At 43.5% G+C, this 24,306-nt stretch overlaps 1 protein-coding gene across 3 annotated transcripts; it reads right to left on the reverse strand.

The window, feature by feature from the left end:
• Positions 1-861: 861 nt before the first annotated feature.
• On the reverse strand, positions 862-9,441 carry Gml (glycosylphosphatidylinositol anchored molecule like). Of its 3 annotated transcripts, none has more exons than XM_037197556.1 (4): positions 8,428-9,441; positions 5,672-5,814; positions 4,998-5,096; positions 862-1,303 (listed from the first exon to the last, which is right to left on the reverse strand). In XM_037197556.1, exons 2-4 carry the CDS (start codon positions 5,793-5,795, stop codon positions 1,014-1,016), a joined length of 513 nt encoding a protein of 170 aa, XP_037053451.1. In that variant the 5' UTR covers positions 5,796-5,814; positions 8,428-9,441; the 3' UTR covers positions 862-1,013. The 3 variants fall into 3 exon arrangements, with proteins under 3 accessions (XP_037053451.1, XP_037053449.1, XP_037053450.1); XM_037197554.1 differs by having other exon boundaries at positions 7,751-9,441; XM_037197555.1 differs by having other exon boundaries at positions 8,546-9,439.
• Positions 9,442-24,306: the final 14,865 nt, after the last annotated feature.

A 24,306-nucleotide genomic window follows, 5' to 3' on the forward strand; every position in this document is an offset into this window, starting at 1 on the left:
TTTTTTTTTTTTTTTTTGGAGACAGGGTTTCTCTGTGTAACTCTTGCTGTCCTGGAACTCACTCTGTAGATCAGGCTGACATCCAGCTCACAGAGATCCACCTGCCTCTGTCTCTCTAATGCTGGGACTTAAGGCTTACATCACCTCCACCTTCAGAGGCAATTCTTTCAGGCAAATATCCCCATCTATCTTGCTGATTCTCTCTGCCTCTCTCTGCCATGCTCTGTAATGTGCTGGTGTGCATGCATTGGCACAAATCCTGAGCATTTTAGACGTGAAGAGAACCCACACCCAAATAGGGCCACATGCATGTACACATATACATAAAATATACATGTAATAAAAATTTGAAAATTAGTGGAGACTGCCAGGGCTTAGCCATGGATAATATCCTGTCACCTCAGTGAGAGCAGGTGGTGTGGGAGAGACAAGCCAGTTGCCCAGGAATTTGTCCCACAGCACAGGGAAAACACAGAGGTGACTGTCAGGCCCAGCAGTCCAGGTGCCACTGCTTGCCAGGTACCTTCCCTGTTCCATTCTCCCATGACCTGAGGATGGAAAGGATCTGGCAAGGACTTAGTCATCCCAGAGCTGAGCTGGGGACCTGACTAATCAGCCTACATACTGACTGACCTCAGAACACTTCTGTCTTTTGTTCAAAACACTCATATACCAAGGCTGCCCAATGGTTTGGACCTACCTAGTGAGATGAGTATTTAGCCTACAGTGTTGAAAGGGTGTCAAGTAGCTGGAACCATGATCCCACAACGGAATTCCTAAGGATATAAAAGGGGAGTGAGCTTGTCTGAGTAGAGAACCCAGGCTAAATGCTCCCATACAGCAAGAAAACAATGGCCAGGGGCATTTTCAACAATGTCTTTATTTCTTTCCTACAACAAGCTACGAAGGGGCCCAACAGATGCCCTGAACACTGTCTCTGCTTCACAAGGAAACAACAAAGAACAAAGATGCTTTCAGCTGTGGGAAGATGGGTTTACCCCAAGGAGGGGCTCTCAGGTCAGTATGATGCTGGAGAGGATTAAGGAAAGGTTCAGGAGAAGGTTGAACTCGCCCAGACACACAGCTCTTGCAATTGGCCCTTCCTCAATCACAACAGGGGGTGACAAGTCCCTCTCTATATTAGAAGGTCCTCCTTCATTGCAAAGGTAGCCAGAGCAGCAGTAGGTATAGTAGAAGTAAACGGTTGGTGGAAGCTTTCTAGGGGTTGGTGGAGGCTGAACAAGCGCAAACGAGCAGTCATCTACACAGTTCTTGAGGACTAGGAGCTGCCGAGAGTCCATACCTAGAAGAAAAGAGGAAGAAAATGACCACCTTCACATCTTCATTGTAAATCCACCACCACAGTCAACCACAGCTGGCTCCATAACCTTAAATTGAGACATTGTAGGCAGATATTTCTGTCCCACCAGCCAGCTTCCAAATAAACCACATGGAGACTTCTTATTAATTATGAAAGCTCAGCAGATAGCTTAGGCTTGTTTCTAACTAGTTCTTATAACTTAATTTAAACCATTTCTATTATTTACCTGCTGCTACATGGCTCATGGCTTCTTACCTCATATCCTACATGTCATGCTTTCTCTGCCTCTGGCTGGTGACTCCACCAATCAGAGTGAAACTTTTAAACAGTGTAAAAAATGATTATTTCACAACTAGACATTGTCAAGAATGCTTGAGAGAAATCATACAAGTACACAAGAGAGCCTGATCGCTCCAGTAACAACTTCTACACTTACCTTTCTATGCATTGCTACCATCTTTACACCTGTCACTGTTCCTCCCCAGCTGAAACTTCAATCTCAGCTACATACAGCTATGTACATGAAATATACAGCTATGCAAATGAAATACCCTGTTCAGTTTGGTTCTAATATTACCCTAAGCATTACCAAGGTCTAGAATGAAACACTGACCAGAAGCTATGCTCTCTGAGACTCCAGAGAGGATTAAGAGCACAAAGAAGTGCCCACATTCACGACTCCAGGATAAACACCTTCCCAACCCCCACCTGGCTTTCCAAGCTTTGGCATCTATGTACAGAGCACAGGGGTGAACGTTAGTAGAATTGCACTTTGCCTTGCCATTGGGACTTTATGAGGAGGGGGATAGACATCACCTAGTCTCCTCACCTCCTACACCTAGAGAAAACTCTCAGGACTCATGGTACCATATCCTCTAGTTCTGCCTCAAGAATGTCATGACTCAGAATCCGTTCATTTCCTCACTTGTTAAACAAATATTGAGTGTTAGTGGGTCAGAGTACACAGGAAATATTGGGAACATTCTGTGGGCATGGACAATGAATGTGTAGAGTCCCAGACACATACATCTAATAGAATTGCCTGCAATGAAGCTGGTATTCTGTGTGGCACTATGAGAGCCTACAATGAGAGAAGTGACTTGTAGACCTTTCCTTAATTACCATTGGGGCTTATAAAAAAAAATGATCAGAAATCGCAGAGAATTCTTCTGAACACGTCCTGTCCCAGGCACAGCTTCCTCCTCTGTCAGCCTGTACCTCAGCAGTACACTTCATAGTCGACAGACCCAGGCTGACATTTTTTCCATCACTCCATGACCTCAGCTTCCACAGAGGTTTGGTGCTCCACATGCTGTGGGGTTGACACCTGTAGAGGGGTGCCACTGGGGTCTCACGCAGGACGAGTTGGTCTCCTTAGATGCCTGCCTCTGCCTTCTCATCCCCTTCACACATCTCTGGCAGCCACTGACCTTTCTAATCTCCCACTTCTTTTTCCTTTACACCTGTACCTGTGTGTGTGTGTGTGTGTGTGTGTGTGTGTGTGTGTGTGTGTGTGTGTGACACACATGCTACCCACATGCATGAGGAAGTCAGAGCATAGCTTTCAGGAGCGCCCCTCACTGTCCATCTTGTTGAAGTGAGGTCTCCCTCCTGTCTCTACCTCTATGCTTACTCCAGGCTAGCAGACCTGCTCTCTTCCAGCTGCTTCTCCTACCTCTGCCTCCCACTCACAGTAAGAGTTCTGGGATTACAGATGCATGTTCTCCAGCACAGATTAGATGGCTCAAGCAAGACTCCATAGAGAACGAGACTGCCATCTTCTCTGGTTTCAGCCAACTGGAGTTCTGTAAAGTGAGCCCCACTGGCAACACCCTGCCAGAATCCCTGGGCTGAAGGCTTGAGGCTTTGCTATTGCTTGTTCCCCTTGGAGCCTGAGCCATTATTTAGTTCTTCTGATGTGGGACTCACCCTGACTACTTTACCGTCCACAGCCCTGAGACTTGTCTGCTGTACAACAGAAGGACCTTGTGATCAAGATCCAAGCAGCCCCCTCCCCCACATACACTCTGTGTCAATCCATAGTTAAGCTTCAGCTCTCTGTCAGAGATGTCTACTCATTTTTGATGAGTCCTCACTTCACAAATCATCCAACTCCCAATATTTCCTCATTCCAGGGTGGCCTCCCTGCCTACTGGGCTGCTTAGAAAGGTTCCTTCCTGTCAAGGAGCCAGCAGGTCCTTCCCTCAAAATAATTCACAGCTCAATTGCACTGTGATGGAGAAATAACTCCACATAGCTCCATTTATGAGGACCTTGTCGATGCTCAACATCACACACTTCCATTAATTCCATGAGCTCGTGTGAGGAACCATGGAAAATGTATGCATTTGGCCATTTCTGTCTTGGTCTCATATGGTGACTTCCATTTGTTAATGGTATTATCAGGTTGCCTGTGGTGGACGTTGGCAAAATAAAGCCTAAGGGGCAAGTCCAGTCCCTCAGCTGCCTCTGGAAACAAATCACTGTTGGAACAAATCAGCCATGTGTTAACTAGGGCTACTTCCCCCCAGACAGAGGCAGGAGTATTGAGACCATTGCTGTCTGCTCTTTCCAGTCAAAGTTCTTCTATCCTCCATCTACAGCTGTAATGAGTTTAGCCTTTGTGCTGTTGAGTCTAGACACCATGGCAGGGGGCATTTAATTGGGAACTTCAGAGCTGCCTGATTGCCTACATTTAGAAATACCATCCCATTCCCTGCCCATTCCTCAGCCCAGTAGCTATTTTCATCATGGGTTACTTGATGTACACGACTGAAGATTATTACAGCTTCTTTGCAATCTCTCCTGTCTCCTCCACAAAAAAATCACTGCTCATGTAAGTAATATTTATTTCGCCTGTTGTGTGCCCTGATTCAACCCTAGTTTTTCCATCTCAGATGGCAGGCATCACCCTGAGAAACTGGGCATCTCACTGCTTGAATCTGGCTAGTTGGGGTGTGTGGTGGTGTGAATGAGAATGGCCCCCCATGGGCTCATATGTTTGAATATTTGTTACCCAGTTGGTAGAACTATTTGGGAAGGACCAGAAGGTGTGGCCATATTAGAGGTGTGTCATGGGGGGTGTGTGGGACAGGCTGTGGGATTTCAAAAGTTTAGCACCTTTCACAGTTAGTGCTGTCTCCTGCTTGTAAATCCAGGTGTGAGCTCTCAGCTGTTCCTGCCACCATGCCTTTCCTACACCCTTATAGACTCCAACCCTCTGAAGACAGAAGCCCAATCAAATGCCTCATTTTAGATGTTTTCTTGTTCAGGCTCTTTTATCAGAGCAATGGAAAGTAACTAATACAGGATGTTAATGCACAAAATCAGAAACTAACATGCATGCAAAGATTCACAAAAGCTGAACCAAGGTGTCTGCCCATATGAATAGAGAGACCTCCTGGGACAAAGTCATGGATGGGCCACAGTAGTCTCATTCCCTGGATACTCGGGATGTGTAGACTGTCAGCCTATCATCAACCACAGGCTCTTGGCTCCATGAGCAGATGTACATTGCCCTATCAGTGGGCTGAACACAGCACCTGTGAACAGGCTCTCACTTCAAGGAGCTGCCAGAAGAGTGGTGGATCTGGCTGCAGAGAGAACAGACTGAGCCTGTCCCCCAAACTTGTGCAGGTAGGCTTACTCACCCTGTGACCAGAATACAGATACTTACGTATGGCAATTATTGCACAGCGTCTCTCATTGTCACGACAGGTTCTCTCTTGAGTGCATAAGAAGGTGTTTGTGGTTGCACACACATAGCACATAAATTCTATTGAGGATGAAAAAAAAAAAAACTACTGTTGGGTTTTTCCCCAAGAAGTCTTTTCACCATTATACTCCCATCATAGCTCCTTCCCAATACTGTTCTCTGTATAAGCCACCCAATGCCTGTAGAGCTCAGATCCTGCCATAGTCTAAGGCAAGGCCAGACCATCATCAGAATAGCAGCAGACTCATTAGGAACCTTTCCTTTTTCTAAAGGGCTGGCCACATGTAAACAGCTGAGCACTTCAAAGAAGTCCATCCCTCCATGGAACAGTGGCCACCCAGGACACCACAATCCTCCAGTGTTTCTCTGGACTCAGCACCCGCTGTCCCTGCTGGGAAGTGCTATGGACAGATGCTCCCTGGGGTCTCCTAGTCAGCAGCTCTCTGTGGCAGTCTTCAGTCTCCTCAGACCTGTTCAACCTCAGGAGTATCTTTGAGTCTCAAGTTAACCTAACAATACTCATGCCACCTGGTTCTGGTGAGCCCAATCCCAAACAAGCCTTCTTATAACCCTATTCAGCTCTAGGTGGAGCTTCCTTCCATCCAACACACTGGGAGTCTTGAGATCATACTTACCTTGCCTAGGTTTGATGACCATGTCTAACCCACTGGTATTGTTGCCCAACCCACTGGTATTGTTGACAGTGGTGTGCACCCATGGGAGTCCCAGGAGAATTATCAAGAAGAAGGGGTGCATCATCTCTAACAGACAGGTGAACCTGAAAGTGAAGGGAACCATGTCCATCAGTGAGGGCCAGGCTCCTTGCCCCAGGTCCATGTCCTGAGGATCAAGGCACAGAGGAGGCATGCCGGGTCATGGCCTTGGCAGTCTTGTCCTACTTCTCCTACCCCAGGAGTTTCAGGTCCTTGTCTCCTCCATCCTTCTCTGCTCCATACTCAGAATCTGTTTCCCACTTGTAAAATGGTCCTGATGGGTCTGCCGTCTTCCCCCTTCTAGACCGTCTTCCTCCCATGGGCATAGTCCATATCCTCCTCTCCTACCTGGTCTCTACCCTAACATCCGATTTCAGGTTATCCTACCCTTGCTAGAAACCTTTCCTCATCTTCTTGCTTTTCCATTCTAGAATCATCCTGCAGAATCCTCTGGGGTTTCCTTATGGAATTGTCCCACTGGGCTGGATCTTATCATCTCATATCTGGAACATGGATGCTTGCTTGGAATCTATTATGCCCTTCTGGAATGCTCCAGGCTAGTTACTCAAGTTCTGCTAGATTCTCTCAGCCACTGGCCCCACTGGACTTGTCTGTACTCAGGGGAATGTTCTAGAAGGCCCTGCCTGAGGAAGATGAGCAACATCCTCTTTCTGGAGACCATCCTGGAGACTGTCCCACACAAGGGTCTCTGTACCTTCACTCCTTCCTTCAGGCTTCAAGCTCTCTGGAGTGTCATTCCTTCACTCACATCATCGGAGTGATTCACCCAAGACTGAAAACCCTCACCTGGCATTCCCCTGCAGGGCTCTGAATCTATATTGTTCCCACCCCTCAGAACCTGGCACTCTCTTGGTGCTCCTCCCTCAGGAGCTCTACCTTGGTGCCTCTGCTTCCAGATGACCTTATATTGGAGCTCTGCTCCTAGGTTCTGATCCCTGACCATCTCCTGGTGCCCTTTCCTCAGGCCTCTGGACATAGTGGTGTCCTTCTTTCAAGCCTCTGACCAACTCCCTCAGGTGCCCTTCCCTCAAGGCTTCAACTGACTCTCTCTCTCTCTCTCTCTCTCTCTCTCTCTCTCTCTCTCTCTGTTTCTGTCTCTTTCTCCTCTCCTTCTCTCCCCCTCTCTCCCCCTCTATCAATCTCTCTTGGTGCCCTTCCATTTGTGTTCTGATCAACTCTCAGCCCCACCTTCTGTTTTCTCCCTCTTTTGCACCTCTCCCTAGGGCTCTCAAGCTCTCTTGGCAACTATCTCTTTCTACAAGCTGCAGGAAAATGGAATGGAATCCAGCTACTGTCACACAAGCTACTACTTGGAAGGCCAATGACTTTTCTGAAGGTCAAGCCATGGCTTAAAGAGTCTGCGTGATATTTTAGCTTTTGTATACATATAAGCCAGTTCCTGCAATGATTTTCTTGTATGCTGTGTATGCTTCCAAGAAGTCCTAACAGTGTATTTATCTGAAATACTTCTCAAGCATCCTAGGCCATGATGTAAAAGGTTTCCTGAATTGGGGTAAACATCCTTCTGGAGACACTGCCTTGGAGGCAAAGTGCATGGCTTTGTTTCTTGTGCAAATGAAGCTCAGACCCTCCCCCTCTCACAGATCAAGTGGCACTCTAGAGCAAAAGGGTTTTTTTGCACACCAGGTGCAGTGAAGTACTGAGGCAGAATTCCTAGCTCCCAGCAGGGTTGCCCCACCTGACCAGGAAGAGGCTAGGCAGAGAGTTTGTAGATTGCAGGTGAATTGTGTTGGATCAGGAGAGTAGGAGAGAAAAGGACAAAATGGATGGAGGATCAGAGTACTAAGATGAGGTGGAGAGCAAAAGAGCTTAGATCTAGGACAATGAGAGGACAGGGAGAAAAGTCACAGAGAGTAGCTGAATGTGAGACCAGAACTGAAGCTGTGTAGATAGAATTTTGTCTTAAAGGAATAAAGTGGATGGACATAAGAGCATGCTGTACTCAGTACTCAGACTCACTTCCCGCAGATTATTGCTGCCGTTCGTAGCATCTCTTCTTGGGCCCTGGGAAGGAGACTATCTAAAGGCAGGACCTCAAAAGTTTTCAAAACTCTCTCAAGGCTCTGATCCTCTCTTGCAGCTCCTCCCTCAGGAATCTGACTGTCGTGGGGGTCCTACCTTTAGGTCTCTCCCTTTCTTGCCATAGCTCCTGCTCCCTCATGGCACTGAGGATCTCTAAGCACCCCTCTCTCAAGACTTTGAACCACTCTTGGGGTTCTTCAGTCTTTGGAGTCCTTTCTTTAAGGCTGGACTCCTTTGATACACTTCCCTCCGGGTTCTGACCCTCTCTTCTGACCCCTCAGAACTCTGTTATTTGGGACCCTCTATCAAGGCTCTCTCTTTATCCCTCAGGGCTCTTCTTACCATGTCTTGAAGCACTTCCTTAAAAGCTCCAACTCTCTCTCAACCTCTCTTAACGTCCTTCCTCAGGCCTACAAAAGTCTTTGGAGCCCTTCTTTCAGGGCTTCAACTCTCTTGGGTTGCCCCCTGGAGTACCTAAAACCTTTTCTGGAGCTCCTCCCCCCGGGATCCACCTTCGTCTTGGTGCCTCTTTCTCGGCCCCCAACCCCAATCTCTATTGACACATTCCTCACTCAAGGCTATAACCATCTTCTGATGCCCCTCCTTCAGGGTACCTGGCTCCCTTTCCTCAGGGTTCAGATCTTCCTTTGTCAACCTTGCCTCTGGGTTCCAACCATCTCTTTGTGCACTTCTTTTAAGTCTCTCTCTTAAGACCTCTCTTGATGCTCCTACCTCAGGGCTCTAACTTTGTCTTGGGGCCAGTTCTCTGTTGGCGCCTCTCCTTCAGGTTTCTAGCTCTCTTGGTGCCCTTCCCTCAGGGTTCTGAGTCCCTCTTCTAACTCCTCAGATCGCCAACGGTCTTTTGGTGCACTTCCGTTAGACCTCTGACCCTGCTTTGGTGCTCTTCCCTCATGGTTCCGACTCTCTGTGCTCTTCCCTCAAGGCTCCAATCTTCTCAGAGGAGGACTCCCAGAGAGGCTCTGAAAACTGAGGGACGGGTGTCAAGAGAGGTAAATCCCTGAAATACGGGCACAAAAGAAGAGTCCAAGTCTCAAGAGAGGAGTGCCTGAAGAGCTTCATAGTTCTGAGGGACCAGCCAAGAAAAGCAGCGCGTCAATGTGGGGCCCCTGAAGTGGATCAGAACCCTAGGAAGTATAAGAGAGGGTCGCAGCCCAGAGGGAAGCACTTCAAGAGAGGGTCCAACCCAGAGGGGAAGTTCACCAAAAGGTTCTGAACTTTGATAGAAAGGCACCAACAAACAGTTGAAGACTAGAGAGAAGCACACCAAGAGAGGGATGGAGTGCTGTGGCGCAAAGTGAACAAAAGAAAGATGGAGTACTGAGGTGTTAGAACCATAAGTGAAAAGCACCAAGAGAGGCAAAATCCTAATGGAACTGCACCAAAGAAGGTCGGAACCTTGTGGGAAGGTTCAAACCAAGACAGAGTCGGAGCTCAACGGAAGTGCACCAAAAGACTGTTGAAAATCTGAGAGGTTAGAAGAGGAACTCTGGAACCCTAGGGAAGGGCACTAAGAGAGTTGGAACTGACAAATTCCTGGGTTGTCTCTCCCACACCACCTGCTTTCACTGAGGTGACAGGATGTTACCCATAGCTAACCCCTGGCAGTCTCCACTAATTTTCAAATTTTTATTACATGTATATTTTATGTATATGTGTGCATGCATGTGGCCTTATTTGGGTGTGGGTTTTCTTCACGTCTAAAATGCTCAGGATTTGTGCCAATGCATGCACACCAGCACAGCTACAGAGCATGGCAGAGAGAGGCAGAGAATCAGCAAGATAGATGGGGAGATTTGCCTGAAAGAATTGCCTCTGAAGCTGGAGGTGGTGCATGGCTTTAATTCTAGCACTTGGGAGACAGAGGCAGGTGGATCTCTGTGAGTTGGAGGTCAGCTTTATCTACAGAGCTAGTCCAGGACAGCAAGAGTTACACAGAGAAACCCTGTCTCAAAACAAACAAACAAACAAACAAACAAAGAATTGGCTCTGATAGGTCTGGCTCTTTCTAAACTTGTGGCCAGGGCATTAGGCTTGGGTTTAGGTCTGGTCTGACAAGGCAGCTGTGAGTTCAAATTCTTCAACCCACAGGCTAGAAGCACAGACTATCTAGGTTGCAGTGTGCAGATGTGAATCTCATTTCAGTGTTCCTCAGTCTTTACTCACAAGGCCCTCCACAGACTGGGCTGAGGTACCCATAGTCAGGAAGTCTACAGAGGTAAAGGTCAATCATATTTCCATGTTACCATTGCAAGAGCATTTAGACTGAGGTGCCTCACATGCTTTGTACCACACCTAAGTGGACAACCACAAGCACTATCACCTATCACACTGAGGATCTTGTGAGCCTCTCAGCCTGCCTTTTTTGTTTTTAGTGGCACCATCCATGTCATAACACAGATGAGGGCTCTGTGCCTGTTTTGTGCAACTTAATCATTATGTTTGATGGCTTTTTATAAGCTACAAGTCACATAATGCACAACTCACCCACTTAATATGCAAGTACAGTTGGTTTCTATATTGTTTATATGGGTATGCCCATCATCACCATAGTCAATTTTCAAATGCTTTCTCCTCAAAGTAAACTTCTGGGCCATTTATTGGTGTTTTTTGTGGGTTTGTTGAAGAAAAGGATCATTCCAAGATGAATTTTGGCTTAGCAATCAGCTGCCCAATCAGCTTCTGGTGAAATGATTGCCCATAGCTTTGCAAAAATCCTTCTTTATTGTTATACAGTTTACACCTCTTAGCAAGTCAAAACCTCCTATCTGGAGTTGTTTGACAGAACCATTTGCCCAAGGAATTCTCAGCCATGAGACATCTTGGTTTTCAAGTCTTCTTAAAACTAAGTTTTGGAAAGTCTCTGAATCCTTCGGGAAGGACTCAGACAAGAATCAAATATTTCAAACAAAAGGAAAGAAGCACAAAAGGCAGTTCAAGGTCTAGGTTCTAATACTGAAGAATTCAAGCCAGATGCAATGCTCTGTGGGATCTCTAGTTACATCTCCCCCTTCTGTTTAAACTACAATTAATTATGTTGGAGGTTATGTAGCTGTACTGTAAACACAGCCTTTTCTCTATAGTTTGTTGTCTTACAATCTTATACAAATAAGCAAAAGTACATTTTAAAACCAATAAAGTCATTACTGCTAGAACAAGGGTAACATCTGCTAGAACAAGAGCTCTATTAAAGTGATGTACAGGATTGAATGAGGCTGATGTATAAGCCTTTCCAGAACATCCCTTCCTGTCCCATCGGATAAGGAAAGTTTTTGAAAAAGTTTCCTTAATTTCTTGTTGTAAATCATAAATCATTTGAGAAGAAGTAGAGTGACCCATCAAAGACATCTTAACCTTTTCCCAGTCTTGCTTGCTATTATGAACCTTAAATGTAATATAATAGAATGTAGCATTCCAATCACATTTTTATTTCATCTGTTCCCCCAATATTTCTAACTGATCTCTCAATAGTATAACGGCTTGTATCAAATCAGGTATTTCATTAACTATCTCACTATCTGTGTTATCTTGTTGAGTCCAAAGTTCTGTAGAATGCTTATGCCATCTCTAACGAACTCAGCAGTTTGAATTTCCTCATGAAGTGCCAGCCAGTCCAGCCATAGCGGCAGAAGCAGTCTGTGCAATAATCAATCCAGTCATCTGATGAGTTCTTCTTCTTAATCTTTCAGTGGGCTTCCGTACCAGGATTATCACAATGAGTCTTGCCATGGCCTCAACAACTTCACTACTAACCAGATTGCCAGCCTTGCTCTAAGAATGTCTGAACTTACAGAGATTACATTTGCAGACTTACTAGAATTAACATGGGTATGAAGAGTACAGCACTCACAAGTGATACTATAATTATTAGGTTGCCATTGTACAGACCTTTTCAGTAACAAATAATGATATACATGCTATAAAAAGGCAACTTTATTTCATCTAACAGACAAAGAATACTTATCATCCTTGATGTTTAACTTTCTTTTCCACTTTTTTGTTTGTTTTTTTGTTTTTTGAGACAGGGTTTCTCTGTGTAGCTTTGCGCCTTTCTTGGAACTTGCTTTGTAGACCAGGCTGGCCTCAAACTCACAGAGGGATACGACTGCCTCTGCCTCCCAAGTGCTGGGATTAAAGGCATGCGCCACCACCGCCCAGCTTCTTTCACATGTTTTAAGAGGGCAGATGGTACTTGCTAATTTTCACAAGTTAGTCTGAACTGAATTGCCAAATTGCAGGAGAGGACTTGACATTCCAACTCCATGTCATTGGATAGGTTCATTAACAGTAGAACTAATTCCAATAATTCCATTCGAACTATATCTGTGCCGTTTCAATTCTGAGTGAAAATACTTTCCTCCAGGAAGCCATACAGGCTCCAATCAACAATGTATCCATGAGAGATATTAGTAACCACTCCAGGGTTCTTACTCTTACACTGTTGCCAATGTACTCAGTCAGATTCCTTGTTGGTATTTCACATCTCACAAAGTGGCAGATTTATAGAACTAGTGGCATTAATCTCCTGTCCTCTGAAATCAGATGTATGAAGCATATAGAACTTATTATGATAGTACCAACTACTGGGTAGTACCAACTACAGATAACCACACTTGAAAGTTATATTTAGACATTGAATTCCATTACCCATACAAATAGGAATTTCTTGCATGCCTACAGTATAATTTATGATTTCCTTACCCTCCTTTATAGGCTTAACAGGTCCTTGGTTGTCATAAGGACTAGGAAGTCAAGAAAATTCACTAAGTACCACAAGAATATCCGTATTTCCCCAACTTACTCCTATGTTAATTGGAGGATTAGGAATATATGCCCAATATGTATGGTTCGTCCCCAGAACCTGTACAGTTACCAGAGACAGTACAGCAAGGAACAAAGTTGTAGCATTTAAAGATTTCTCAGGAAGTTGAATTATCACATCCCCTTTGTCACACAAATTCTTAAACAGGTGGGAGGATCAGCCATCCATTTTAAAGGCTTTGCATCTCTTTTTCCCCAGAGTCACCTCACCCATGTCAGTCGCCAAACATCCAAGAGACTTCCCTCGCTCGTGTCAAATTTTTATCAATGTTGATGATAACCACAACTTTTTGTCTCCTGCAGAAACACGAGCATATCCTTGGCCTCAACATAACACCTTTCTGGTTTCCATTCTGATATTAAAACATCCTTGCAATACACAGGCTGACTGAATTCAGCAGTTTATTCCACAATCCAATACTTTCAGCAGCTCTTGTCCCTGTTAAATTAGCATTTAAAAAAATTAAATTAGTAAATCATTATGCAATCTATCTCTTGGGGTCCTCATATCCCCCTTCTGTTTAAAAACGATCTCTTGCCAGATGGTGGTCTCCCCAGCACTGGGGAGACAGAGGCAGGCTGATCTCTGTGAGTTCGAGGCCAGCCTAGTCTAAAGAGTGAGTTCCAGGATAGCCAGGACTGTTTCACAGAGAAAACATGTCTTGAAAAAACAAACACAAACAAGCAAGCAAGCAAACAAACAAACACATAAATAAATAAATATGAAAAACAATTTCTGGTGGAGTGTGACTAGATCTTTCAACAACTGCTTGTCCCGTAGGATTATACAGTATCTCTGTAATGTGTCTTATGTTATAAAGTGCAAAAACATTGTTTTACTTATTGAAAACATAAGCAGGGACATTATCAGTTTTAATTTGTGTTGGTATACCCATTATAGCCATTGCCTCTAATAAATTTGTAATCATATAATGAGCCTTTTCAGAACTCAAAGCAGATGCCCTTGAAATCCAGAGTATTTATCAATGGTATGATGAATAAATTTTAATTTTTAAAATTTTGTCCAATGAAATACACCCATTTACAAATTTTTATCTTTTGTGTACCTTTAGTATTACTCTCTGCAGGAGAAAGGAACTTGCTTATGCAAAGAACAAGTAGGAGATTTTTTTTTTATAATCTCTTTAGCTTGTTGCCAGGTAAATGAAACAAAATTTAAGCATTTACTATTTCTTTTTGTTGTTTTCTTTGTTTGTTTTTGTTTTGAGACAGGGTTTCTATGTGTAGCTTTAGCTGTCCTAGAACTTTCTCTGTAGACCAGGCTGACCTCGAACTCACAGAGATCTGCCTACCTCTGCCTCCCAAGTGCTGGGATTAAAAACAAGCGCTGCCACTGCCTGGCACCAGCCTTTACTATTAACATGATGTTTCTATGAAATTTTGAAATTTTTCTATCAATAATTTATCCACTTCTTCATTTCCGTTTGCTAATGGCCCAGAAAATCCAGGATGAGAATGACATATTGTGAATAATTTCTGTCCTGGATTGCTTGTTGCAGTTGCATGAATAGCAAAGTTAATTTTGAATTATCAGGCATAAGTTTTGCAGTTTCTATATGTAACTCAACCTCTTCTGTGTATTAAGAACCAGTCATTATATTAAGAGATTTATTAAAGTCTAAAAAAACCATTAAAATGGCATATAACTCTGATTTTTGAACTCAAGTATATGGACTTTGAATTACCTTACCTATGCCTCCTGCTTTATAGCCAGCCTTTTCTAATTTATTTGGTCAGTATAAAATGCAAGAGCCCCAGAAATAAAAGTTTTGGTTTTGGGGTTTTGTTTTGGTTTTGGTTTTGCGAGACAAGGTTTCTCTGTGTAGCTTTGTGCCTTTCCTGGATCTCACTCTGTAGACCAGGCTAGCCTCGAACTCATAAAGATCGGCCTGCCTCTGCCTCACGAGTTCTGGGATTAAAGGCGTGTGCCACCACCACCTGGCTGTTTTTGTTTTTTGACTATGTGGAGAAGAATGCATTCCATTCTTTTTATAAATTGAAGTCACTTACTTTTGGGATATTTGTTGTTAATTTCTCCTAAGAAATTGCTACGAGCTCTTTGCTAATCACCATTAATCATCCACAATTGCATAATTTCAGCATTAGTATAGGGTACTACAATCTCAGCTGGATCCATTCCTGACAATTAACAAAGTCTCATTCTTCCCTTTATAATTAATTCAGAAACATTATTTATGTAGGTTTTGAACTTTTTACTCTGTTTATGAGCTAAAAAAATCTATTCTAAAATATTATCCTCCCTTTGCATAATGAGTCCTGTAGGGGAATGGGTAGAAGGTAAAATAACTAGAATACACTCACTTGTAAGATCTAATCTATCTACATATGCATTTTGGGATTGCTGTTCTACTTGAGCCAATTCCTTTCTGTTTCAGTAGCCAATTGCCTTGAGCTGTTTAAATCTGAGTCACCTTACAAAATGTGAAACAAATTAGTTAAGTTTTGAGTAGTTAGTCCCATAGTAGGCCACAACCAGTTAATATCACCCAATAAGATTTGAACACATTAAGAGTATCTAATTGGTGCCTTCTAATCTTCCTGGCTGCATTCTGTTTACTTGATTTAAATCTTAAAGAATTAAGAGACTCGCCTCTTTGTAATTTTTCAGTAGCAATCTGTAATCCCCAACAAGGTAAAAACCCTTTGTACTACATTAAACATTTTTTCTAGGGTATCTGTATCAGAAGCAAGCAATAAAAATGTCTTCCAGTCGGGTGGTGGTGGAACACGCCTTTAATCCCAGAACTTGGGAGGCAGAGGCAGGCAGATCTCTGTGAGTTCGAGGCCATCCTGGGCTACCAAGTGAGTTCCAGGAAAGGCTCAAAGCTACACAGAGAAACCCTGTCTCGAAACCATGTCTCGAAAAACGAAAAAAAAAAAAAAAAATGTCTTCCATATAATGTTAAATAATGGATTGAGGAAATTGTTTGAACCATATTTAGTATTTGAGGTACAAAATATTGACACAAAACTGGACTGTTTAATATTGAAGAAGGACCTTCCATCGATAGTTCTTTACAGGCTGGGCATGATTATAGGTAGGCACTATAAAAGCAAATTTCTCTCTATCTTGTTCTTGTAAAGGGATAGTGAAGAAACAGTTTTGTAGATCAATAATTGTAATAGGCTAGTCTTAGGTAATAAAGAAGGTAAAGGAATTCCAGGCTGAAAATATCCCATTGGTTGAATTACTTTATTTACAACTCTCAAATCAGTTAACATGAAAGACCCTAGACTTTCAGGCTTACACCCCCAAGCCTCAAGAAAAGAGAAACTTCAAGCACCAGGAAATGAAAAACAAAATCTAGTTCCAAGGGCAACCTGACTCAGCCACTACTCAATCACCCCTGCCACAATGTAACAATGTAAAAAGATTTCTGTTAAGAGATGTGCTCACCTGTGACTGGGATAGTTGCAGGTGTTCCAGGAAAGACCACTGTGACCTTTGTGTAAACTCCACTCCCGCCCTGATACCCACCTTGAGGTTTCAGGAAGAATGTACCTGTTGATGTAACTGTACCCCCTTTATGATCACTCTGTAACCAGACCATGATCTTGTGAAATGAAATTGTCTGGGAATTGTAATCTTATAGCTTTTGTGAGTTTTTCCTTTAAAAGCCCCCATGGGGCTACAGTAAGAGGCGGCACTTGCTCTTAGGAGCAGAGTTTGCCCTTCTGTACAGAAGCTTCAAAAATGAATCCTCGTGCTTTTGCAACAACTGGACTGGAGTCTGGGTTCTTGGGGCGCCCACTTGAGACCCTAAACTTTGGGGTTCAACAAACAATCTCCATTTTCCACATTTTTTTTTATTAAAAATACAGGAGAATTCCAAGGACTAGTAGTTTCCTCTATGTGCTTAACATCTAACTGTTCTTTTACTAGCTGCTCAAAGTGCCTGCAAGTTTTCTTTAGTTAAGGGCCATTGCTCCACCCATACAGGCTTCTTAGTTAACCATTTAAAGGCAGAGCAGTTGGGCTTCTGGCAGTGGCCCCTACTCCAAATTTGGATAACCAATTTGTGCCTTGTCCTGTTGTTGGACAACCTGTGTAGTCTGTAACTTTTCTGGATAGTTCTTTCCAATACCTTTTCCAAGAATATAATCCATTTTTGATGTCATTTTATGAGCTGTTTCTGAAATTGTAGAAACATTAATCTGAGCTCCCCAATGTTGTAACCAATCTCTTCCCAATAAATTCATGGCTATATCAGTCACATAAGACTTTAATATCCCTACTGGTCTTTCAGATCCTATGCATTTAATCCATTCTACACTTTTTTTCATCTGAGATGTTGTCCCAGTACCTAAAACATGAATGGAGACTTCTTGTAAAGACCAGTTGGGATTCCAAGATTCTTGAGAAATTACAGCTACATCATCGCCAGTGTCCATTAAACCTCCAATCTCAATGTCATTTATTTGTAATTTCCACTTTGACCTCTCATTATTAGTAACAGTTTGTCAAAATACTTTCTTTTTAGTACTTCCAAAATCTTCTGTCCTACATACTGGAGCTGCTTTTCCTTTAAGATATGGGAGTAATAGCAATTGAGAAATTTTATCACCAGTTTTTATCTGCATAGTCCTTTTTACACAAGCCACCCATGAAAGCATCAAAAGTAATCTGTCTAGGATTTTTGTTTGTTTGTTTGTTTTTTGAGACAGAGTTACTCTGTAGTTTTGGTGCCCATCCTGGAGGAACTGGGATTAAAGGTATGCACCACCACCCTATATGGGATATTAACAGGTAACTTTAGGCAATACCCATGGGATATTTTTTATAAAATCTTAAAAAGAGGATCCTTTTTATAGATCCCAAGCAACCTATTCATGCCACCTGTCAATTACTAACAGTGTGGGACAAGCAATTGTTAATCTTGAAATGTGCCAGAAAAAACAGCACCACCATTTTAGCTGAATTGAAGCAAACTTTTATTCAAAATGTTAAATACTGACCAAGATGGAATTTGGTCAGGACTATCATCTGTAATCTTTTCCTCCTGAATGGCCCCCAGACACATGTTGTCAGGTCTTTTGTGGACAAAACTCATAAGCCACTGTACTTTCCCATGATGCTTTGTTGTTGTTGTTGTTGTTGTTAAGAATTACAATTCCCAGAACCCCAGGAAGTTACTGGTCCTTGGGCAGGTGGGGCTTACAGGTTAACTTAGGGTCTAACACAATTTACCTGCATCTTACTTAGTAGAAAAATAATTCTTGTAGGCTCTCCATCAGTAAGAGATTATTTCCATGAGCTTTTGCCTTAGCAGCCACATTGTCCAAGAGGTCAATAACCCGTTCTGTTTCAGGTGTTACATTTTTATAGAATTTAAGCAAGAGCCTCCAGAAAGCAACTTAAAGAGCAGAGCCAAATCCTCAGTAATGATAGATAAGATCATACCCAATGATACAATTTAAAATTATGAATTTTGCCTTTGAGTTTATTTGCCATGAAAATTAAGCATTCATTTGAGCATCCACTAGATGATCAGGAGAAAAGAACATCCTCCATATGATGAATGACTAATACCTCTGGAAATTTAAACAGCATTAGCTTAGAACTTGGTGCCCTGATTGTGATTGCTTTTGTCTTAGAAGTTGGGCTTGTTTTGATTTTTCCTTTCTCCCAGGAAGGGATCATTGATAATGAGTATTCCCACTCTGAGGGAAAAACAGAACACACTTAAACTAAAATTAAGCAAACAAACAAGCAAATTCTAAGTTCTGGGCAGGCTGTGCTAGCTCATGCTGCCTCAGTGAAGGCCCGCCCTCCCTCTTTGAAATTGTGGTGCTGCCACTCTGGGCTGGCCAGCCCTGGCCTGAAAGAGCTGACAGGTAGTTTGCAACCAGAGAGCTCTGAGTTCCAGCTCTCACTGATTTCTTCCAATCCTTCAGGATTCTGTTCTGAGTAGTCCAGTTATTTCAATTCTGTCTTATGTAGGGTGAATGCATTTCATATGCCACCATTGCTGCTTTACATCACATCAGACTGATCATTTCTGGAGGTTTCCAACCAATCTGAACATAAACACTTTTTCTACCAGGAAAATTCCTCTTTTCTTGATTAAGCACTTCCCATTTTTCTATAGGGAAGGACCTTCTTCCTTGATTTATTCTTTGTCTCAGGAGCCTTTTTACTTGTTGCTTCTCCTGATATGGGGAATTTAAATTCCCCATTTCCTTGACAAATCCCGGAGTCCTCTTACCTGAGACACACTTTATACCTCCAGTTCTGGAGTGTCCAGATCCTTTCTTTCTCCCAGCCCCATGAGGCTGGGTGCCAAGTGTTGTTCTGTTTTGCAGGTCTGTGGAAGAAAAGCATCACTCCAAGATGAAGTTTCAGTTTAGCAAAACATCAGGGGAATCAGCTTCTGGTGAACTGACTCCCCTTTGTTCCTCAAAAAATAAATAAAATAAAATTAAATAAAATTAAAATAAATTGAAAAAGAAAGAAAGAAAAGAAAAAAAGAAAACCTTTTTTATTGTTAGACAATTTACACCTCTTAGCAAGTCAATTTCTGGACGCCAAGACCGCCTATCTGAAGCTGTTTGAAGGAACCATTTGCCCAAGCAATTCTCAGCCATGACACATCTTGGTTTTCCAAGTCTTCTCATGACCAAGTTTTGCAAAGGCTCTGAATCCTTCAGGAAGAACTCAGAGAAGAATCAAATGCTTCAAATAAAAGGTAACAAATCACAAAAGGTAGCATCACAAAAGGCAGTTCAAAGTCTAAGTGCTAATACTCCAGAATTCAAGCCAGATGCAATGTTCTGCAGGACTTCTCACTGTAGCCATTCATGACCCCTGTCCTGCACTGTCCAGGCTGTCCTTACACTACTGCACTTCCTGTTGCTGCAGATTTTTATGCTTTGGTCATTACCTTAGATTGGGCTTGAATGACACTTGCTCTTTGATAACTGATTTTATTGACATATATATATATATATATATATCACATATATTATATATATATATCTCACATATATTATATAACACCCACCCACACACACACACACACACACTACATGCAATCTCTTTGAAGTGGCATAATGTTTTCAAGGTTCACCTGTTGGAGGTGTAGCTGCCAATGACTGCTTTCTTGTAAACTCACTTCTGCAAGTCATAAATACTGGCACCTGGAAGTCTGTTAGGGACCACAGACAGTGTCTCTGTAGGCTGCCTGTCATACCTGTCAGAGGACAAAGGCTCCTCTGCGTATGCACCTGTGACCTCAGCAGCAGCTGGACTCCAGCATCGTGTTTTAATGTTCTCAGCTTTTTGTTTATATAAAAAAGATATGGAGGGATGATTTTACAGGAAAAAAAGTCAAGTTAGGTCCTCATAGGACTAACTGCTTTTAATGTGTCCAGAGGTTTTGTTGCTTTCTTTTTCATTTTCAGTTAGTTCCAGAAAAATTTTTCTGACTTTCTTGATTTCTCTTTGACCCATTAATCATTCAGTAATGAGCAGTTTAACAAACTCCATGAGTTTGTGTATTTACTAGGGGTTGGTTTGCTGTCAGGTTTAAGCTTTATTGCATTGTGATCAAATAGGAACTTGGTGTCATCAGTGTTTCTGCACTTGTTAAAATTTGTTTGTATGGTGGTATTTTATTTGTACTGAAATGTGATTTTAATTGTATGTTAATAAATAAAGTTGCCCAGGGGTCAGAGCTATTAGAGCCATAGCAAGAGCGTGGCAGTGGTGGTGCCTGCCTTTAATCCCAGAGCTTGGTAGACAGAGCTAGGCAGATCTCTGTGTGTTCAGGGATACAGCCAGCATTGGAGACATATGCCTTTAAAACCTGGAGGGCTGTACTTACAGGCAGTGACAAGGCAGTCACATGTTTGGGTTTACAACCAATGAGAAGGCAGAACAGAAAGACTATATTAAAGACAAACACACAGGAAGTAGCTCTCTTTTGGAGAGGTAGGAGCACCACAGGAGGAAGGGTAAGGTTTTAGCTCTGAGCTCTGACCTCTTGGCTTTCTCTTCTACATTGGTTCTGTGTTTCTTATTTAATAAGATGGTTGGTTACATCTACATGTTTGTGTCCTAAAATGAAGTCTATTTTAGAGAAGCTTTCATGTGCCGCTTAGCAGAGTACATTTCGTGTGTGTGTGTGTGTGTGTGTGTGTGTGTGTGTGTGTGTGTGTGGTGTAGTATTCTATAGATATATGTTAGGTTCATTTGATGTATAATGCCATTTAATTCTGGTGTTTTTCTGTTTACTTTTTGTCCAGATGAAATTGGGGTACTGAAATCACCTCTTATTATATCATGTTGATCTGAGTTCCTTGTTTTACCTCCCATTGGTTTTAGGGCCCATAAGCACAAGTCTCTTGTGTATACTTTACATGAAATGATACAGTCTAGGGGTCTTGATGGGGTTTGTTTTCTCTGCCAATTAAAGAACAGAAAGGCAGGAAACTGTCAAGTACACCAGGTAGGCAGCAGAGAAATCCCAGAATACTGCAAAGGGAGGGAACAGCTCAGGAGTTGCAGGAAAGCATTTACCGGGGGTGAGGAGACACATGCGTGTAGCAGAAACACAGAGAAAGACCCTCTGCTTTGCAGAGTGGGCTGGTTTTGGATGTCTCTGAAGAGTTTCCTCCCCTAATTTAGGGTTCGTTGCTTTGAAGAGAGATAGGGTGGCTAATTGCCCTACAACTGCACACTGATGTCTTGACCTTGCCTGGGACTTGTTGAGCCAGTTCATCAGCAGGGTTCCTGCTGGTGGGACACACAAGCCTGCAGGGTCTTTGTTTTAAGCCATGAGGTTTTTGTCTCAGGTCAGGAGGTGAGGAAGAAGGCAGCCATTTTGGAAGGCCATCACCTTTATTACCTAGTCATGCCTCTCCCCCAACTGTCTGCCTACCAGTGAACTGTCCCTTAGAAGCATGGCAGCAGTGGTGGGTGGGTGGGTGCGGTATTGTCGTGACAAAGAGCCTTAAGGCATGATATCATAGTCACCGGAGGAAGGGATGGGGTCCATCACTTTCCAGTTCTTTCACATCACAAGTCTCAGGGACCCTCTTGCTTCCCTATCCGGGCCACCTGCTCACCACTTTGAGAATGATTGCCACTGGGTTCCTGGTGCCAGTTTGGAAATGGATTCACAGTGACTCCGAAGCAGAGGGCAGGACACTGGCTGGGGCTCTCTACCCACTTGTTCCTCTTCAGCTGAGCCCCTGCCCAGTGCTGAGTCAGCCTTGAATGAGCGCCCAGCAGGGCAAATTGCTCTTCCTTATCAAGAGGGTTGCGGGTGTGTGGTCAAAATCCCAATGACCTTACTCCAAGTTTTCTCCTGGGTCTATCAGGGCCCTTCCTTTAAGATTCCCTTAGATCCCTACCGAGTCAGTATGCCAAGGCCCGCCCTGATCATCCCCCACATCTGATTGCCCTGACCACTCTCCAGATCTGATGAGATCATATCCCAGTCCTCCAAAACCCCTACTCCCATCTGGCCTGAGCTTTCGGGCTTAACTTCTCTGAGACTGACAGGAGCCATAAGCCTAAGTTACCCTTGACACACATGCCACCATATTTGGCCTTCTCCTCTTTTCCTAGATCTAGGCCTTGCTAAAGTCTCCATAGCACCAGAACCTCTTCTCACAATTACCAGAGCCTCTTCTTAGAAATCAGATGACCACGCTGCAGTTAGAAAGTCAAGCAAGAATAGATAATTCCCATAGCAACATTCCCTGCTGGCTGAACAACCCATGGTTAAAGTCTCCTCCCTTCCCTTCCTGCATCCCCCCTCCCTTTTGCCCTTGCCTATATATGCCTTAAGAGGAAAATAAAATTTTGGAGCTTGATCAGACATCCTGTCTTGCTCTCATTCTTTGTGTCTCTCATCCCTCTCATTCACCGGTCCTCACTTCAGGTCTCCGATGAAGACCCCGCTGGCCAGGGTATGAGACTGTGGCTAGGGTGGTTTATCCAGATTCCCAGAATTATTTCTGGAATTTTCTAGTTGATACTTTGAGACTTTGGTTGGATGCAAGTAACAGAACTTGAAGCGTGGATAAGGCAAGTGTTCCTCTGGAACCTTACTCAAGAACTCTAACAAGAGCCATTTAGTGTTCTGGCCGTCATCAGGCCCAATGAAGCAGGAGGGGCAGAAGCTAGGTTCTGAGGACTGGATAGACACTAAGGACTGTGTAGACAGCACCTCCTGCTCTGCACTGAGTCCTGCCTCTCTGTGTCACCCATTGCTGCAGAAGCTTCTCAACACGAGGAAATTACCAGAACATATTCAGATGGAGAAACTGAGGCTGAGAGAGAGGGAGAGGGAGAGAGAAGCAGAAGCTGGCCCTGTATTCCATTTTCTTCTATGGGCAGGTGGGTGGCCCACCTCCACTCAGCAGACATAAGGTTGTTAATCCCAAAGATGGGAGAAGGAGACTGAGCAGTGTGGCTGAGAATTCCTGGGAAGAAGCTGTGTCTGCAAAGGCTGACTGACCAGAAAGGCAGTAATGTGGAAAGGTGGGAACGGTGCAAGTTTAGAGACAAATTATCCCGAAGCAGCTCTGGCTTCTTTAGTAAACATTTCTTGCTGAAATGGCCTAACCTCTTTTGTGGCCATTAGGGAAATCCTTTGGGATGTATGAACAGACCCCAGTTTCCACCACCAAGAGGCTAAGAATGCTGCCGGACAGCTGCTGAGGCTGGAGCAGAGCTTTCCCAGGGTTTCTGTAACTGCCCGCCTGATGGACCACAAGTGTATTGAAAAGTGTGTTCTTTAGTGACTTCCTCTTTCTTACCTCATCGGAACATGACATTTGGGGAGACCCAAATCTGTGTTCTGGGGCCATCATTGCTTATATTTGGCTCCAGAATAAGCCATCTCTTTTGTTCCTTGGAGGGGCGCACTATTTATTTTGCTGACAACAGCCACTTGTCATGAAATCTTCTACTCAAGTGAAAACAATTTATCTTTAAAAGACAAATATATCGCTAAGCTCTTGGGAGGCAGAGGCAGGTGAATCTCTGTAAGTTTGAGGCCAGGCTGGTCTATACGGCAAGATCCAGGCTAGACAGAGCTACATGGTGGGACTCTGTCTCAAAGTAAACAATAACAACAACAAAGAAAAACAAAACAAAATCCATCAAAGACCCCAGAGAAGTCTTACAGCCTCTTGGAACCAGCAAGGCATTTTTGGCAATTGGGTTTAAGGTAAATAATATAAGGATAAAGGAGTAAAACAAGTCTTCACGTAACAAGGGCAGATAATAAAATGTTACCTAAGACCATGATTAGTAGATGTCAGGCTTGTGAGTCACGCCATGTGGCTGGCTTGCCTTCTATCAGCCTAGGGCTACAGGAGAAAGAAAGATGGAATTCAGGATGTCGCAATCAGAGCTTCCGGAGGAAGCTCCCAATGGGACAGAGGGTACATGGGGTATTCAGTGGGGCATGGGGTGGGGGAGGCGTGGGCATGGGCAGCCAGCTACTGTGAAGGGAAAACTCCACCCAGCCAAGCTGTTCTGGTTCTTCTGTCTCCCACCCCCAACCCCGTTGTCATGGGTAGGCATGTATGAGCCTCATTGTCCATCCCAGCATTGGCCAGGACAACGGAAAAGGCGTCCAAAAAGATGACACATAGCA

The sequence above is a fragment of the Peromyscus leucopus genome, chromosome 20 (genome assembly GCF_004664715.2).
Source record: "Peromyscus leucopus breed LL Stock chromosome 20, UCI_PerLeu_2.1, whole genome shotgun sequence".
NCBI classification, from domain to species: Eukaryota; Metazoa; Chordata; class Mammalia; order Rodentia; family Cricetidae; genus Peromyscus; species Peromyscus leucopus.